Here is a 16713-nt window from a genome sequence, read left to right as displayed (position 1 = left end):
GACATGTACCCTCAACAGAAACTGTTCAGTCCACGATGTTTCCCACTCATGGCAGCATAAGTGAATAGTGAAGCATAGTGTGTGCATCTTTTTAATTTTGTAAGAAGGTTCTTATTCCATGTATACAGTTCTACTTCTATAGTCTTTCATGTTTGAATTATTTTTGGCGATGGATGAAAATATGCATCAATAGTTTTGCTGCTATATACTCTCAGTCATCGACTGCACCGCCAGTCTTATTTAGGCCATCTCGTATGGATGCACGCATACATTTAGTCCCATCTTAATGTCTTTTTGGAGAAATGGGGTTTGGCGCATCAGCACATCATGGCCTATTTATGAATATTACAGAGGATAAGCTGCGTATTTAGCTGATATGAAGCCCATATGTGTGGGCCTGCAGGCGCTCTGTGTGTGTGTGCGTGCGTATACATTAGTGTTCATCTGTGAAAAGAAAATGTGGGTCAAGGCTTAAATAAAGCCCACAATTTTTGGATGTGAATAAACCCCTTGTGTAGCTAAATAAGGTAACTAGGATATAGAAACAGTTTGTTAAATGATATCCCAGAAGTGCATGTTAAATTTCTTTTGTACAACATTATAGCATGTGAAAACATTTTTTTTGTGTCCATTGCAGAAATGCTGAGTCACTTTAGGAATTGGTCACATGACGGCAACCACGGTGGCCTAAAGCCTTGTTTGTGTTTCCTTCAACATGGCGAGGGACGCTGGTAAAACAATGCAAGGGAAGGAGACAAGTTATTTAATTAATGTAGTCTTTTCTTCACGCACAGAAGCACATACACTAATAATAATAATAATAACAACAACAACAAAGGGCATCTCATATCCAGCCAGCGATATGTACATCTGTCATTTACACTTCCGTTACCATGGTGACTCCTCACACACTTTATGTGCAGATATTCAAAAGAGAAAGTGACTACTTCCAGTATTGGAAAGTGTGCACTATAACACACGGCCTTGGAATGTTGACATTTGATTCAAAGGACACTGGAAACTATAGTACTTCATAAAACAAACGTGACGTGAAGGACCACATAAAATAAAATACACTTTTACAAAATAAAAGACAAGATGTCCTTCATTGCTGTACTTTGTTTAGTGTTTTAAACCGGGCCATGACCGCTTGGTGGAAGTGTCATTTTAGACATTTTACTAAAAAGTGTCAGGAATAAAAGCAGCAAAAGGAGGTCAGATGCTTGAGAACCTGATTCAGGTGTCAAGGTGCAGGCCAGTCCCACAACTGGACAGAGAAGATACAACGTAATTTGGTCTTTCTAAAAAGTAGCTGTATTTTGATTTTCATACTTTTTGGCTGAAGCATAGTGAATTCAAGGAGGAAGGGGGGGGGGGGATGGGAAGCTATGGGGTGGCATTGTGGTGGTCGCTAGCAGCTAATGCTAAATACAGTCAGATAACATCATTCTCTTTCTGCTTTGGATTACTGGGTTATTTCCTGCAGCTTAAATAATGGGTAAACAATAACATGCAATATGAGTTCCAAGTGTCCTAATAATAAAAAGTACAGTGTGTCAGCGGGGTTTTAAGCAGAAAAAAAGGGTGTTGAATTAGGAGAGCAGATCACCATGGCAACGAGGAGAGGGCTGCACAAGGGTTCTTGTGAGGGAACAAGAGGAGGAGAGTGGCTCTTCACTCCAGGGGTGTTGAGGAGATCCTCATGGCCGCCGTCGGAGCGCTCGTAAACACATCACAGTTACACAACACCACCACGTGGACAACGAGAGCATTACAGGCCAAAATAAATACAAAAAAAAAAAATCCCTGTTCAAGTATCAACATAAAACTACAGTATAATTGCACGTTTTACAAATGGAAGATCAGAACACACATTAAACAACATTTCATCCATTGAACATACTCAACTGTACATTAGTATTCATTTTACACATGTCATGATCGTGTGTGTGTGTGTGTGTGTGTGTTGGGAGTTACGTTGAAGTCGTGGTCGGAACCAGGGAGAGGATGACAGAGATCTCTGAAAGACATAGAAGACAAAATTACATTAGCTCCCAGCAGTACAGCTCTATGAAATATGTTTTATTCTTTCTCAAATTCAATTTTCTATCTATTTCTATATGCTGCTTATCCTCACTAGGGTTGCAGGTATGCAGGAGTCTATCGCAGGTGACTTTGGGCAAGAGGTGGGTATGCCCCGGACTAGCCGCCAGTCAATGGCAGGACACCCCATCTCCTGACTATGTGGCCAACATGCTAAACACTCAGCAACCGTGCATTTTACAATTTATTTTACCAGCATAGTGTGTGTGCTGTTTGGGTTAGGGAATAAAATGTAAAAATTCTTATATTTATCAATGGATAATTTAGCTCAGTAATTAAGAAAAGGGCTGCACGGTGGTCGAGTGGTTAGTGCGCAGACCTCACAGATAGGAGACCCGAGCTCAATCGCACCCTTGGCCATCTCTGTGTGGAGTTTGCATGTTCTCCCCGTGCATGCGTGGGTTTTCTCCGGGTACTCCGGTTTCCTCGCACATTCCAAAAACATGCTAGGTTAATTGGCGACTCCAAATTGTCCATAGGTATGAATGTGAGTGTGAATGGTTGTTTGTCTATATGTGCCCTGTGATTGGCTGGCCACCAGTCCAGGGTGTACCCCGCCTCTCGCCCGAAGACAGCTGGGATAGGCTACAGCACCCCGCTACCGTTGTGAGGGTAAGCAGTAGAAAATTAATGAATGAATGAATAAATAATTGAGAAAAGAATGTAGCCTGGCTAACTTTTCTTATGGGATGTCAGCCTCTTCACGCATTGCGACTAAATCTTCAACAATATTGATGTCAGATATTGGTTGACGTTGCTGCTGTGTGCAAAACTTGTCATGCACACGAGTTCTGGTGTGGCACAAAAATACGGCCAACTTCATCGTGCATTTGAAAAATGGAATGGAATGGTGTTTATTGTCATTATACAAGATGTACAACGAGATTGGAGACACAAAAAAAACAATTTTCGCAAACACCACGACTTCCTGAAACGTCTACAGCTGTTTGAAACATTTGCAAACAGAGCCAGCCCCTGTGGGGTTGTCATAACATGACTGTTATTCTGTTTGAGTAATATCACTTCATCAAGTATTTTCTAACATGCCACTAAACAAGTAATACAACAAAAGTATGTAAGATGTGTGCTGATATCGGATCGGCATCAGCCAATATTTAAGACTGCAATCGGATGAGAACCTCCTGTCAATAATCAAGTAAAAAGAGACGTTAATAACGTTTACTATGATTTTGTCATTGTGTCATCATGTGTATTGGTCATTTGCATGTGCTTCTCATCAATCAAAGCCTTGCGGGCTGTTTGGTTGCAGAGAAAGAGGGTGTGAGGTAAGCCAACACTGCTGTCAAGTGGCCAACAGGCCTGACAATTCAACTGAATTATATTCAGCTTACTTGAGGTGGACAAAAAAAGACACAATTATTTCCATGTACATGATTTACTACTGACCTATACATTCCATCAGATTGGGGACTTACCTGGTCTACTCCCAGAAGTAGCGCAGGTACCATATGGTTTCATTCTTCAGCTGAGGGCCAAACAGAGGGTTGGTCTGAGCGAGGATGGCTATCAACCAGCTGTGGACACACACACACACACACACACATACACAAAGGATCACATGTGGTCGTCCACTGTGCAGTAAAGATTATTTGAAGCTTCTATAGGAGGGTGAATATCCTCCTAATGATTCAAGCAGTTCATGAACCCAACCAAACACATGATGAAGTGCGGGCTCCCTCTAGTGGTGGAATTATTATACAACTTCCATAGACGTTTGGACCAAGCTATTTCTGAGTGATCAGGCAATCAATTTAGCCATTCCACTATGAATCATGCCAAAAGGAAGAAGTAAAGTAAGAGCAGGAGGAAGGAGAAGAATCTGAGAAAGGTAAGGGTGAGTAGGAAGATGAAGAAGAGGAAAAAAGAGGGAGTATGAGGGAGAGGAGCCAGTACTCACAAGAGGTAGCAGCAGATGGCGGTGAGAATCAAACTGGTGACGATCACGCTGGCAGAGACAAGAGAGCAGAATATCAGGAACAGGAAACATTGTGAGGACAAGAGCGCCATCTGTAGTATGACAAACGGTTATAATAATAATAATAATAATAATAATGCATTAGCTTTTATAGGGCTTCACAATGAAGTGAACCCGTTATTCATTCATTCCTCAGTAACTACATCTGCCCTGAGGTAGTCGGACGGAAACATGGCTGCCAATTTGTGTCCACTCCGACCACCACCACTCATTCATTCGTATTCATACACCAGCATGGGCAGGTGGGTAAAGCTTGGTGGAGTGAGCCAGGATCGTACTGCCAACCTCCCTCTTTCCCGACGACCTTCTACCTCCTGAGCCACTGCCGTCCTCAAGAACTGTTGAAGTAATCTGCACATTTATCCAGATCTGCACTAAAAACGTAACCACTTTGGTGGGAAGTGGTACGGTAGGTTTCGTTTCATCCAACTCCCTGACTCAACTGTCTGAGGCTCACATCTTTCTACCAGCTACTGAAACATACAGGACAGATTTGAAGATATGCTAAGTAGCTACAAGCTGATATGTAAAAAAAAATATATATATATATATATATATCAGAATACGGACATGACAACTCATGAAGGGAGTAGTTGAGGTTTTCTTAAAGTGAGTTTGTTTAGTTAAATAGGGTTAAAAGTAACCTATAATTCAAGTTTGAATGCAGTAAAAAACAGACAGGATGGGAAAAGGATGAGAGGAAGGATGGAAGACTGGAAGGAAAGATGACAGAAGTATGGATGGAAGCATGAAAGGATAGATGGGAAAAAGGATGCGAGGAAGCATAGAAGGAAAGACATGAGGGAGGACCAGAGGAAAGATGGGGGCAAGGATAAGGAGATGACAGAAAGGTGTCAGGAAGTGTGAAAGGAAGGATGTCACAAGGTTGGAAGGTATGGAAGGTTGGGTAAGAGGGAGGATGGGAAGTAGGAAGGAATGAAGGATGAGAGGAAAGGAGACAAGGACACACGATTGTGTACGCATGAGCAGCGGTCATTGGCGATTATGGGAAGGAAAGTTAAATGTAAATAACGTAAACAGGTTGTTATGTTTGTCCGCATTGAGCAGAGACGGAATAAAAGGACGACATAACATCGTTACGGCGACTGCACCTACCCTCGATTCGGTCCTTTGGGAACTAAGAAGGGAGCCACGACCCCCACCAGCGCCCACAGCGTGGTGAAGCAGATCATCGGCAGGGCTAGGGAGTGAGAAACCATGTCTCCAATCCTCAAAAACGTTTATGAAGGAATTGTTGTCAATTTCCTAATCTGGTTGTGTAGCATCAATGGCTGCTGAGCTAGCTTGGACCGTCACTGCAGCCCCGCCTCCTAAGCCCAGGCGTCATGTGAATGGTGAAAAGGAAACGACTGATTGTTTTGTGATTGGTCGAGCCGGTTGTCTTTCAGTATTAAAGCGTAAGGACGTTTAAATCATCACACTAATGCTTCAACATTATTTCGATTTCAAAGGGCTGTGGTACTACAACAACATAGAAAAAAATTGAAGAAACAACCAGTATATCAATGTAAGTAATACACATAAACATAATGACCAGCATAAGGCACATGGAATACTAAAGTCAATAAGGAAATTAAGTCAGTCTTATGCTTATCAATACAATAGATGGCCATACAGTTAGCTTGAATAGCACACTAGCGCTAATGACCATTGACAAAAAAAGGTACAAATGTTACCACAAAAGGGACAAAAATGGAATGAAAACAAAATTCAAACTACAAAATACAAATGAAGAAAAATTAAACTGCCAAAGTTATTAATAGAGTATAATTCTACCTGTCTTGGATTCAAATCACAGAACTAGCTCACAGGACGCCATCTTGTGTAGCACAACGTTAAAGTTCATTCATTCATTTTCTACCGCTTATCCTCACAAGGGTCACGGGGGGTGCTGGAGCCTATCCCAGCTGTTTTCGGGCGAGAGGCAGGGTGCACCCTGGACTGGTGGCCAGCCAATCACAGGGCACATATAGACAAACAACCATTCACACTCACATTCATACCTATGGACAATTTGGAGTCGGCAATTAACCTAGCATGTTTTTGGAATGTGGGAGGAAACCCACGCATGCACGGGGATTCAACTCAGGTCTCCTAGCTGTGAGGTCTGCATGCTAACCACTCGACCGCCGTGCAACCGAAAGTGAAAGTGATCAGGTAAATCATTTCCAAAACTATTTTTCCCCAAATACCCTGTGTTGTTCTTAACAAACTGCCAGGTATCATTTTCAAGTATCAAAGTGCATCAACGTCTCAGCCGTTTTTGTGAAAGTGTGTTGATCTTATTTCAGGAAGTTGCTTGTGAAGAAAAAAAAAGGAATTTGAAGTTGATTTAATGAGGTGGTTTTAGTCATGCATGTCAAAAAGGGAAAGAGGAAGGTCAGTTCTTGCTCTGTTTCTTTGAACAGCAGATGCAAAACCGCCTCCTCTTTGTCTTGTTGCTGCGGATGGTAGACGCACACGTTTCTACGTGTTCAAATACTCCGATATGAGTTTTAAAAAGAGATTTGTGGTCCTCCTTCTCAGCGTGCAAGGTAGTACATGTCTACTTTTGTATCTGAGCGTTTTGAGTTAGTTTGAATGTGATGTATAAAATGGTGCCTTTCTAGATCAACTTTAACAGAGAAGCTGTTTTTCCACGCTGGCAGCATCTCTGCATGTTTTTATCTTAGTATTATTATTCCAGTTATTTTTGTCTCAGCTAAAACATCACATGCCTTTGTATGTGTGTGCATTTCTATGTTCCTTGTCCACACAATTCACATGAAATAGAAACTTTCAAGGTAAGTTATGTTTTGTCTGCTCTGAATTGGACTTTTCTGGTCGCTGATGTACAAGATTAGAAGTGCTCGACTGTCGTGTCACTTCCTGAGGCATCTTCTCAGTGATAATAATCAAGTGTGAAGCAACCAACAGGAGTGGAGGATGACTGAGAACGAACCACATTAAAGCGAACAAGAACTCTTGAAGAACCTGTGGTGTCATTAGGCCTATTTTTATAAGCCCCTCTAAATAATTTCATATTTTTTATAGATTTTTCTTTTATTTTTTATAGATTTTTTTTTACAAAAAATCTCTGACAAGTTTTATATAATAGTATTAGAATTATCTGCCATTAATTTATAATCATAAATCTGTCCATTTCCCTTTATTTCATGGTGTAAGGTAGAGAGAGCCCCTTCACTGCGCCATTACCCAGTCCAGTGGTGTCATTAGGCCTATTGTAGGGGGGCTTCAACCACCCTAAAATGTTCTTAAGTCCCCCTAAATAATTATATATATATATATTTTTTTATTCTCCAAAAAAAATCTCAATCACAATTGAGTATCTTTACTAAATCTGTCCAAAAGTGGGAAAGTTATATCCCGGTTCTTGTTCGTTATTTGTTTTTTGGATTTCCTAATGTCTACTAAATTCATCCTCAGAACCTAGTGACACCCCTGTGAACAACACATACCACCTTTTCCTCTCCGATGACATCTTCCAAAATAATTCAATGTGTCTCAGAGGGAAATAAAACCTAAGAAGAAAGAGAAAGCAGCATCGTTTAGAGAAGTGAGAACTACACCCAAAAATGAGCAGCACAATATGCTAAAAAAATCTGCCAAAATTCTCACAGGACACAATCGAAATCTCCCAAAATAAATGTCATATTAAAAATGGAACAATCTATGGGATTTGGCAAAATACATCCATCCATCTATTTTCTATGCCGTTTATCCTCATTAGGATAGGACTGGTGGCCAGACAATCACAGGGCACATATAGACAAACAACCATTCACACTCAATTTGGAGTCGCCAATTAACGTAGCATAGGAGTCCTTTATGAGTAGCTGTGCATTCCTTGTTAATCAGCTAAAAAATGGGATTGGGCATGCTTGATGTCAGTGTTTCCAGGAGGCAAGCGGGAATGTTGCTATGTTAACTATTTTGGTTAACTTCCCTTGCCATCCATGCCCAAATGTTCTTAATTGGAGTTAGATCAGGGGAACCATGAACCGCAAAAAGGGGCGTGGCACAAACAAACAAAAATGGTTTGTCACAAGCTTCACTGGTGGTTCTCAGGTGTGTAATGAAGTGTAATGCTCTGTGTTTCAGTGGTCCTCGGTGCCGATTGGGGAGGGAAGTGTACACCGACTGAGATCTGTGCCGAAGCAGGAACCACAGTGAACCTTCATTGCTACTTCACCTACCCGGCCACGCAAAATGAGCGTGAGACAAAAGTTGAGAAAAGAGTGTGGTTCATCAAAGGTCAAAATAATGACCCTGAAGATCTGATGTTGGACCCTGACTACTTTGGTCGTTTGCAATCTGACTGCCATGACGACAACTGCAGTTTGACCATCGCCGACTTGAGACAGAACGCCGTGGTCAAGTTCAGATTCACAACTAACCATCCCAGCAAAGGAGCCTTCACCATCAAGACTGGAGTCAGGGTGTCAGTCATTGGTACTGCTTTCTCTAAAAACACATTTCCACCAAACTCCAGTCCAGTTTGAGGTCAGGAAGTCCAAACTTTTGAGTGCCTGGTGTGGGTGGGTGTCATAGCGTGGCACCAACAAAGAAATACATCAAAAGAGAACATCTTGTTGTTTCTCTTCTTTCCATTCTCTGTTCACCAATCAACAGACTGCACTGTCTAGCTCCGCCCCTTTTGCTAGCCTACTACTGTACTTGGTACAATTCCCAACTCATGCCAATGGAAACTGACCCAAACTCTACTGCCTTTGTGGAAATGCATATGAAGACATTCATCATCATATGATGTAAGTGGTCTGTTCATTCAATTCCAGCTTTCGAGGTACAAGTGCCCACGGAAGTTCAGTGGAATTACCGGAAGGATCTGAAGTGTCTGAGCACATGCAGTCCCTGGCCTGATTCTTCATACATCTGGTATAAGAATGGGAAGGAAATCCCAAATGCAAACTCCCAAGATTACTCAGTAGCCCTGTCCTCCGAGGACAGTTATTCCTGCGCAAAAGGAGGACATGAGCATGCTGCGTCTCCTCCAGAGTGTGAGTGGATTCTTCAGTCTTCGTGTAGCATGTAGCTCCATGCTAACTCATCTAAAGTCCTTCTTCTGACTTCCAGGTGTGTCTACCAGCCCATGTCGCAAGGTGGTATACGAGAAGAGACGCATCTGTGCCCTGAAGGGCTCAAGGGTGGACATTATATGCAAGTACGGTGGTACGTACAGCTACAGCCACAAAAAGTTCTGGTTCAGACCAGATCGTAGTCACATGTGGAAAACTCCCAGCATACCCGAGGATATCACGTTGGAACCCCAGTACAAGAGTCGTCTGTCATATGTTGGAGGGGTGCTGACAATCAAAAACGTGAAGATGAATGATTCCGCTCAGTATTGCTTCAAATTCCAGGACAATTCTTTTGAATGGAAGAGTATTTTACCTGGAAGTATTTTGACAGTAACAGGTATGAACACACTCAAACACCTCCAAACATGACACCACACCAGCACTCATTCATTCATTCATTCATTTTCTACCGCTTTTTCCTCACGAGGGTCGCGGTGGGTGCTGGAGCCTATCCCAGCTGTCTTCGGGCGTGAGGCGGGGTACACCCTGGACTGGTGGCCAGCCAATCACAGGGCACATATCGACAAACAACCATTCACACTCACATTCATACCTATGGACAATTTGGAGTCGCTAATTAACCTAGCATGTTTTTGGAATGTGGGAAGAAAACCAGAGTACCTGGAGAAAACCCACGCATGCAAACTCCACACAGAGATGGCCGAGGGTGGAATTGAACCCTGGTCTCCTAGCTGTGAGGTCTAGGCGCTAACCACTTGCAGCCCCTGAAAAGAAACACTCATTCATTTTTTACCGCTTATCCTCACGAGGGTCGCGGGGTGCTGGAGCCTATCCCAGCTGTCTTCGGGCGAGAGGCGGGGTACACTCTGGACTGGTGGCCAGCCAATCACAGGGCACATATAGACAAACAACCATTCACACTCAAATTTACAACATGCAAACTCCACACAGCTGGTCTCCTAGCTGTGAGGTCTGCGCGCTAACCACTAGACCACCGTGTCGCCCCACACCAGCACTGTCCAAATAAATTCACTCTCTAGAAAAAATCAGAGGCCATGGTTCTCAGTCAGGAAAGGGGGGAGGAGTTTAAGTATCTCGGGGTCTTGTTCACGAGTGAGGGAAGGTGGGAGCGTGAGGTCGACAGACAGATCGGCGCAGGCTCTGCAGTCATGCGGTCGCTGTACCAGACCGTCGTGGTGAGCTGAACTATCAAAGCTCTCAATGGGTCGTGAGCGAAAGAATGAGATCGCGGATACAAGCGGCTGAAATGAGTTTCCTCCGTAGGTTAGCTGGACTCACCCGAAGAGATAGGGGGAGGAGCTCAATCATCTGGGAGAGGCTTAGAGTAGAGCCGTTTCTCCTTCACATCGAGAGGAGCCAGTTGAGGTGGCTCGGGCATCTAATCTGGATGCCTCCCGGATGCCTCGCTGACAAATAATTTTAGTTTTACCTAGGTTCAAGGACAATCTATTATTATCAAATCTTCTTAATATGACCATTCCATCTCTGACAATTTTAATTATTTAATTTGTGCTTTCTCGGGAACAAAAAGAAGTTGTGTCATCTGTAAATAATACTAGCTTTAAGTCTTTCGTGACTTTGGAGATGTCATTGACGTACAAGTTGAACAGTTTTGGTCCCAGTATTGACCCCTGGGGTACTCCACACGTAATATATAAACTTGCAGATGTGTGTTCTCCTAGCTTTACGTATTGCTTCCTGTCAGCTAAGTAGTATAGACCCAGTTCAGAACTAATTCTCTTATTCCGTACCTTTCTAATGTAGTTATTGGTAATAGTAATGGTTTTATTTCATTTGAACATGCAGTTTTTATAGTTTCCATTTCGATTCCATTACAATCAGTTCATGTTTTTGTTACATCCGTCAGAAACATAGGATTCCTTTCTATTGTTTCTGACATTTCTCTCCAGGGACAGTTCTTATCGTACAGCTTCATATAAGTATGTAGAAAGTATTCATATGCTTCATCCACGTCTTTGGCACTGTACAAACACTACCATTTTTTTGCCACTCCCAAAGGAATAATAATATTCTATGTTCGCATATTTGCTCCTCTTGTCTCCAGACGTGAAGGTGCGGGTGATGGAAGCCAAAGTAGAACCATCTTACATTCTTGCACAGATGTTGTGTTACACACACTGTCGTCCAGAACAACCTATCTCTTTTGAGTGGCAGCGGAATGGAGTGAAGTCTGTGGTCCATGTTGGATCGAAACTAGAAGTCTACTTATATCCTGGAGACTACGTCACCTGTACTGCAAATGACGTTGAGTCCCCTCCCCTGTGTGAGTTATTTTGGGTTGGGAAGGGGTACCAAAAGCCTAAGCCAAAAGCCTAATTCACTGTAAATGAGTGAATCTTTTATTAATTGTATTTTTTAACATATATATATATATATATATATATATATATATATATATATATATATATATATATATATATATATATATATATATATATATATATATATATATATATATATATATATAATTAATTAATTAATTAATTAATTAATTAATTTAATTAGTAATCAGTTAATATTTTATAAATTTTATTTTTAACATATATATATATTAATATATATATGTTATATATTATATATATGTGTTAAAAAATAAAATTAATAATTTTTAATAAATTTGTATATTTTATTTTTTAACATATATATATTAATATATATATGTTATATATTATATTATATATATTATATATATATTAATATGTGTTGAAAAATAAAATTAATAAATTTGTATAAATTAATATATATATATATGTTATAAAATAAATTTAATAAAATATTCACTGATTACTAATTAAATTAACACACATATATAATATATAACATATATATATATATTAATATATATATGTAATAAATAAATAAATTTTAATACATTTTTATAAATTAATACATATATGTAAAAAATAAAATTAATAAAATATTCACTGATTACTAATTAAATTAAAATAATTTTACTTAACACACACACACACATATATATATATATAATATATATATTTTAATATACATATGTTAAAAAATAAAATTAATAAATATTCACTGATTACTAATGAAATTATTTTACTTTTAATTGTTTTATTATCATAAAAAATAACTATTTTATTTTATTTAGTAGTTATCAAATAATCCATCCATTTTCTATGCCGCTTATCCTCACTAGGATTGCAGGGTATGCTGGAGCCTATCCCAGCTGTCTTTGGGTGGGAAGCGGGGTCGTTATTAATGAATCCTTGTGGGAAACCTTGTGAATCTTTCTTCATTCTCATGGTTCCTCCTCCAGATGCTCTGCACCATCCCTTAGTGAATCTGAGTAACGCTGCTGAGATATTGGAGGGACGTCCACTGATTCTGACCTGTAACACCGACGTCTCAGCATCAACAAAATACTGCTGGTACAGGAAGAAGAGACATTCAGATGATGATGAAGTCCTCGGTGAAGACCCACAGCTGGTTTACAACTCCATCAAGTCTTCAGACTCAGCAGAGTATTGGTGTACTGTGGAGAACGAGTTGGGGAAGAAGACATCGGAAGCCGTCCGCATCAATGTCCAATGTGAGTACAACGATGTCTTTAGGACGTGTGGCAACAAAGATGAGAACGATCTCCTGTCCTTCAGATGCTCCCAGATCATCCTCATTGTTTGTGAATCCTTCTCACGTCATCAAGGAGGGACAGTTGGTGATACTGACCTGCAGCAGCGATGCCAACCCAGCTGCTAGCTACATCTGGTACAAGGACAACCGAATTCTGCCCCAAAAATCTCAAAAACATTACTTGAGGTCCATCCGCCCTGAAGATGCCGGAACGTTCTCCTGCCAGTCTGAGAATAAATATGGACTTGTCAACTCTTCATCGGTTTTCATAGACGTGCAGTGTAAGTGTCTGACATGGACGTCCAGTTTAGGTATGGAGCTCCTAAGTCCAATATGGATGTTCACTTTAGGTACCAAAGTCTAACATTGAGGTCCTGGAGTCCCTGTTAAAGGACCAAAGTCCGACATAGTGTCAAAAGCTCCAGTGTATACTCAAGTCGTAAGTCCATGTATGTCCAGTCTAGGTTCCAAAGTCCAACATGTCCTAAGTTCAACTTAGACATCCGGTACAAGGGCCAAAATTCAACATGGAGGTTCCATCATACTAGATGTCAAGGTTAGGTACCAACATGGAAGGTCTAAAGTTTAACAGTTTAGGTACCAAAGTCCACCATGAAGGTCCTAATTCCAAAATGGATGTCCTGAGTTCACTGACTTCAACATGGATGTTCCGTTTTGGTAGTCCAAAACAGAACATGGAAATCCAGTTAAAGGACCAAAGTCCAACATTGTGGTCCAGTGTAAGTACAAAGTCCAACATGAAGGTCCTCAGCTCTTGTCTAATTAGCGATAAACTCCACCAAGGAGGTCCTAAGTCCAACATCAATGTCCAGACTTCAGCAGGGAGAATCTGTTCCGGCAGCAAAAGTCCAACATGGAGGTCCTAGTCCAACACGGAGACGGAGGCCCTGTTAAAGGACCAAAGTCCAACATAGTGTCAAAAGGTCCAGTGTATACTCAAGTCATAAGTCCATGTATGTCCAGGTTCCAAAGTCCAACATGTCCTAAGTTCAACTTAGACATCCAGTCCAAGGGCCAAAATCCAACATGGATGTTCCATCATTGATGTCAAGGATAGGTACCAACATGGAAGGTCTAAAGTCTAACAGTTTAGGTACCGAAGTCCACCATGAAGGTCCTAATTCCAAAATGGATGTCCTGAGTTCACTTAGTTCAACATGGATGTTCTGTTTTGGTAGTTAACTCCAACATGGAAATCCGGTTAAAGGACCAAAGTCCAACATAGGGTCCTAAGTCCAATACAAAGGTCCAGGGTAAGTACTAAACATGGATGTAAACCATATAGGGACCAAAGTCTAACATGGAGGTCCTGATTTCACCTTGGAGGTCCACTATAAAGACCAAAGTCCAATATGGAGCTACTGATTCCAACATAGATGTTCAGTTTAGGTACCAAAGTCCAACATGGAGTCCCAAACGTCTACAATGACTGCAGCAAGAGGAGAGTGAGAAGATCATGAGTTTTTTCCGCCGTTTGACACACGTCTTCTCCTTAGAGTGGAGTCAGAACATCACAGAAGAAACCTAGTGAACCTCCAGGCTCGACTTTGTGAAAGATTTTAGGGTTTCACCGTGACTAAAGTGTATCTCCACCCATGTTCTCTACCAGATGCTCCTAAGGTTTGCATGATCTCAGTGGGACCCTCCAGTGAAGTACGCAAGGGTGCTTCAGTCAGTATGAATTGTAGCAGCGATGCCAACCCAGAGGCAAACTACAAGTGGTTCAAGACCAATGACGACTTGAACGTAGCATCTGAGAGTAGCATCACCTTCACCAACATCCAAACCAGCGCCAGTGGCGAGTACCACTGCGTGGCTTCCAACGGTAGAGGGCGCTGTAATGCAACAGTGTTGCTCCAAGTGGAGACTGGTAAGTGGTCAGTGAGTTCCTTCCTGGAATGTTTCGATTGTTGCCATGGTAACTATCACGCACTGTTGCTCAGGTCCCATGACGGTGGCAGCTTATGGCAGCTTAGTCGCCGTCGTTGTTCTGGTGGTCCTGGCTCTCGCTGTGTTCCTGGTGTTGAGGTGAAGACTACAACGTTATGCTTTAGTCCAGGTTGTCGTCTACAACAACTACAGCTTCAAGAATAACCTTCTTCTTCTTCTAGGAAAAAGAGGCCATCAAACAGAGAGACTGCAGATTCCAAAGCACAGGTGACCAAGTGAAACCGACCACAAAACTTCTTATTCCCTATTCCCTGTTCATCTTGAAAGACCCCGAGGATGACTCAGGCACTCATACCCCTCCACCACCATAAGGTGGTGATTCACGGAGGAGTGAAAAGAAACATTCATTCATTCATAGAGGCGGGGACTGGACTGGTGGCCAGCCAATCACAGGGCACATATAGACAAACAACCATTCACACTCACATTCATACCTATGGACAATTTGGAGTTGCATGTTTTTGGAATGTGGGAGGAAACCGGAGTACCCGGAGAAAACCCACGCATGCACGGGGAGAACATGCAAACTCCACACAGAGATGGCCGAGGGTGGAATTGAACTCGGGTCTCCTACCTGTGAGGTCTATGCGCTAACCACTCAACCGCCGTGCAGCCCCTGAAAAGAAACCGTCATTCATTTTCTACCGCTTATCCTCACGAGGGTTGCGGGGGATGCTGGAGCCCAGGGGTACACCCTGGACTGGTGGCCAGCCAATCACAGGGCACATATAGACAAACAACCATTCACACTCACATTCATACCTATGGACAATTTGGAGTCGCCAACTAACCTAGCATGTTTTTGGAATGTGGGAGGAAACCGGAGTACCTGGAGCATGCAAACTCCAGACAGAGATGGCCGAGGGTGGAATTGAACCCTGGTCTCCTAGCTGTGAGGTCTACACGCTAACCACTCGACCACTGTGCAGCAAAAGAAACAATGCAGAATAATATAAATAAATACCTGCACAGTCTGACCGAATCTGAGCTTCCTTGTTAAATTAGATCCTAAATATAGAAAAATGAACAAACCAAATGCCACTGAAGTGCAGGAATTGATTGACAGTAAATAAATGTACACTTGTAATACTGCATATTTATACTCCTCAGTCCGACCGGGGTCCAGATTGCGGCAACACTTCAAACAAGGAGCAGGAAGACCTGGTTTATTCCAAGGTCAGCTTCACCAAATCCCCTGACGGTGCCATCTACTCCAACGTCACGCCTGCTCCCCGCAAACGCTTTGTGGAGGAGGTCGACTGTGTGGAGTACGCCATGGTTAAAAGTGATGGCCGCGTCTCAGGGTGAGTCCATGATGAATGAGTTGAGATTAGAAGTACCGTCCTACCGTAAAGTGTTCTGCACCAAGGGGATCAAATATTAACGCTCCCCCCGCTGTTTGACACTGACAGGCTGAAGCCTGAAGAGGGCGCTGATGTACGTGAGCTGTACAGCACAGTCCAGAAACACCACAACTGATGATGACCGCCAGTGTCGCGGGGATGGAGACCTCCACGCCACCATGACGCAAACATGAGACGTGCTGGACTTTTTGGCGCGACTTTACAACTTTTAAGCTTAGATAAGAAAAAAAACATTTATCATGGACACAGGTGTCACTAAATAAATTACATTATTTTTCAAAATATCATTTCTTTGGAGTTCATGATGGTTGTACATAGCAAAATAAACAAATCCAATATCTCATACGTTGTGAAAAATTGTCAAAAAAATAAAATACTGTATCAATATTATCAGGGATTTAAAAAGAACATTGGTACCTGAATGCAGCACATCAGTGATTCCCAAACTTTTTAGTAGTGTACCCACTAAAAATCTGATATGAGCCGTGCACCCCCTACTCCTGATCGATTATATAATAATCATTACTATATTATTAATTAGCCCATTATTATTACTATCATC

General features: G+C 41.8%; 2 protein-coding genes across 6 annotated transcripts; one reads left to right on the top strand and one right to left on the bottom strand.

The window, feature by feature from the left end:
* Window positions 1–742: 742 nt before the first annotated feature.
* atpv0e2 (ATPase H+ transporting V0 subunit e2) lies at window positions 743–5440 on the bottom strand. The gene is made up of 4 exons (XM_058075411.1): window positions 5216–5440; window positions 4022–4069; window positions 3540–3638; window positions 743–2020 (listed from the first exon to the last, which is right to left on the bottom strand). Exons 1-3 carry the CDS (start codon window positions 5317–5319, stop codon window positions 3545–3547), a joined length of 246 nt encoding a protein of 81 aa, XP_057931394.1. The 5' UTR covers window positions 5320–5440; the 3' UTR covers window positions 743–2020; window positions 3540–3544.
* Window positions 5441–5557: 117 nt separating this feature from the next.
* Window positions 5558–16395, top strand: LOC131131044 (B-cell receptor CD22-like). Of its 5 annotated transcripts, XM_058075372.1 has the most exons (13): window positions 5558–5627; window positions 6178–6277; window positions 8222–8572; window positions 8917–9138; window positions 9215–9556; window positions 11267–11485; window positions 12503–12775; window positions 12840–13097; window positions 14447–14707; window positions 14781–14865; window positions 14949–14994; window positions 15898–16091; window positions 16200–16395. In XM_058075372.1, the coding sequence occupies exons 3-13, from the start codon at window positions 8401–8403 to the stop codon at window positions 16264–16266; spliced, it is 2139 nt and encodes a 712-aa protein (XP_057931355.1). In that variant the 5' UTR covers window positions 5558–5627; window positions 6178–6277; window positions 8222–8400; the 3' UTR covers window positions 16267–16395. The 5 variants fall into 5 exon arrangements, with proteins under 5 accessions (XP_057931355.1, XP_057931346.1, XP_057931327.1 ...); XM_058075363.1 differs by lacking the exon at window positions 5558–5627 and having other exon boundaries at window positions 5695–6277; XM_058075344.1 differs by lacking the exons at window positions 5558–5627; window positions 6178–6277 and adding an exon at window positions 6555–6654.
* Window positions 16396–16713: the final 318 nt, after the last annotated feature.

The sequence above is a fragment of the Doryrhamphus excisus genome, chromosome 1 (assembly GCF_030265055.1).
Source record: "Doryrhamphus excisus isolate RoL2022-K1 chromosome 1, RoL_Dexc_1.0, whole genome shotgun sequence".
Classification (NCBI taxonomy): Eukaryota; Metazoa; Chordata; class Actinopteri; order Syngnathiformes; family Syngnathidae; genus Doryrhamphus; species Doryrhamphus excisus.
Note: the sequence above shows the minus strand (reverse complement) of the source record. Positions and strands in the feature narration are given on the sequence as shown.